General features: G+C 37.7%; 1 protein-coding gene across 1 annotated transcript; it reads right to left on the bottom strand.

Moving 5' to 3' along the window:
• Nucleotides 1-321: 321 nt before the first annotated feature.
• LOC102952256 (olfactory receptor 13G1) lies at nucleotides 322-1,245 on the bottom strand. Its single transcript, XM_007084981.1, has one exon. The coding sequence runs from the start codon at nucleotides 1,243-1,245 to the stop codon at nucleotides 322-324; it is 924 nt and encodes a 307-aa protein (XP_007085043.1).
• Between the last annotated feature and the right edge of the window lie 1,307 nt (nucleotides 1,246-2,552).

Below are 2,552 nucleotides of genomic sequence, written 5' to 3'. Positions count from 1 at the left end.
GAGACAGAGAATCCCAAGCAGGATCCTCACTGTCAGCACAGAGCCCAACACGGGGGCTCACACTCATGAAACTGTGAGATCATGACCTGAGCCAAAACCAAGAGCCAGAGGCTTAGCTAATTGAGTCACCAGATGCTCCAGAAATAAGTGTATTTTAGAAATGAGGAGCAAAGAAAGTGATTTGCCGTGGAATGAATCATTCTCACTCTGAAGAGGGAGTAGGGAAATTTGGGAAGGAAGTACCTATAAATGATCAGTAAAATCTAAGATGTTCTAGGAGATGATTCTAGAATAGAGAGTTGACATTCTCTTGTGAAACCACTAATGTTTCAAAAATGCAAAGACTTTCTGAATCCCTGTCTGCATCTCCTTGTTTCGTAAACTATACACAATTGGGTTTAATGTTGGGGTCACAAGAGTATATAGTGCAGCTATCACCTTGTCCCTTTCAAATGAGTAGCTGGAAGCAGGGCGGATATATGTGTAGATTACAGGACAGTAGTAAAGGGACACAACTATGAGGTGGGATGAACATGTTGAAAAAGCCTTCCTCTTGCCTTCTGCTGTGCGGATGCGGAGAATGGCAGCAATGATAAAACCATAAGACAGGCAGGTGAGGCTGAAGTCACCGATGGCCAGGGAAATATCAGCAACATATACCATCACCTCATTAATTCTCACAGGACTGCAGGACAAAGAGAGCAGTGGGGGTATCTCACAGAAGAAGTGGTCAATGTTATTTGGCCCACAGAAAGTCAGGTTCAGGATGAGACCTGTGTGTACCCAGGAATTGGTTACTGCAATAACCATGGCAATGCTAAGCAAGGCCACACACATATAGTGGTTCATAATAGTGCTGTAGCGAAGAGGAAAACAGATGGCCACATAACGGTCATAGGCCATTGTGGTGAAGAGTACCATCTCAGCCCCCAATGACCATGTGAAGAAGAAGAGCTGGGACATGCAGCTTCCATATGAAATACTCTTTCCTGATGTTAGCATGGTCCCCAGCATCTTTGGTATAATGCTTGTTGTACAGATGATATCCACAATAGCTAGTGCCAGGAGGAACACATACATGGGTGTATGCAAGGTGGTATTATAGATTATAACAATGATAATTAGCCCATTGCCAAAAAAGGCCACAAGGTAGATGCAGAGAAAGACAATGAAGAGAACTCCCTGCAGTTCAGGATTTTGGGTAAGGCCCAGAATCATAAACTCAGTTACAATGCTGTTATTCATTGTTCTTTGATGACACACATTGCAGAGAGTGAACAACTAGGAATTAAAATAATGTAGTTGATTTTATCAGGAGATGTGTGATGTGTGGTGTGTGTGTGTGTGTGTGTGTGTGTGTGTGTGCAGGTGTGTGTGTGTAATTTAGTGATTGTGTGTTGATTTGATACAACTTTATAGCAAGAGTTCCCTTCTGATAGAGCATGATGGAGTTCTGTCTTCCAGGCAATATCTTCTATCCTCCAGATGGATATAATTTTCTGATGTACGTTCTGCAATTAATGACTACACTAAACTGAAGTCAGTGGTTGAGAAGAAAAAGATAAGAAAAATTAATATATTCAAGTATTTCAGTATTACCATTTTGAGTTGAAACATTTGAACATCATTCACATATATATGGAATATAGTACAAATAATTACATATCTCACCAATTGTTAACTATATGCTATCTTTCTTGAAACATACATGAGCAAAAATATCTAGAACAATAGAAGTTGACAGGGCTAAATATAGTGGGAAGACTTCAGCAGCAAAAAGTCCAACAGAATATCCTGAGACTGGATATTTAGAGACCATTGGATAATTTATTGGTGTCTCAGAACTAAATAATTTAATCAAATGCCTGCCTGATATTTTTTCTTCAGTTTCAGAAGTACATTCTTAAAATCTCATGAACTAATTTGTTATGTCATATAAGAGTAAGAAGATTAGATATGAACATAGAAGATCTAGGATTGCATCTTCATTTTATTATAGCTATAAACTGGCCATTGAAACTCCATAGGCTTCATATTTCTTATGAAATCTCTTTTTATTTCTAACAATATTATAAATAGAGAGAAATATTAGGTAGTATACAGACAGTATAAAAGTTTCTTAGGGATACCAGAAGAAAGAAACAGCTAGAAAAAGTTTTCTGGAAAGTATCCAAGAGATTTATGAGGGAAATTCTTGCTCTTTTCATTGCTCTGCAAAACTTCTCTAGCAATTTGTCACCTGCTTTCTTTTTTGCTTATTTATTTGGATAGATCTGTTTTTATGCATAATCAGCATTTTGCATGGACGCATGACTGTTAGGACTGTTATGACCTGTTGCATCTAGGAAAAGTGTTCAAAGTAATTGTGAGTTTAATAATAAATTTATGCTTCATAACTGTTCTTTGTCTTTTCAGAGATCACATTGTATTTCTGTTACCTAAACAGAAGAAATACAAATCACTTTTGAGACCACATCCCATGTGATTTGCTCCCCCAAACCATGAAAGCTGAATTATTGATTTGCTAAATTTTAATGAACTAATGATTTTCT

The sequence above is a fragment of the Panthera tigris genome, chromosome A1, assembly GCF_018350195.1.
Source record: "Panthera tigris isolate Pti1 chromosome A1, P.tigris_Pti1_mat1.1, whole genome shotgun sequence".
NCBI classification, from domain to species: Eukaryota; Metazoa; Chordata; class Mammalia; order Carnivora; family Felidae; genus Panthera; species Panthera tigris.
Note: the sequence above shows the minus strand (reverse complement) of the source record. Positions and strands in the feature narration are given on the sequence as shown.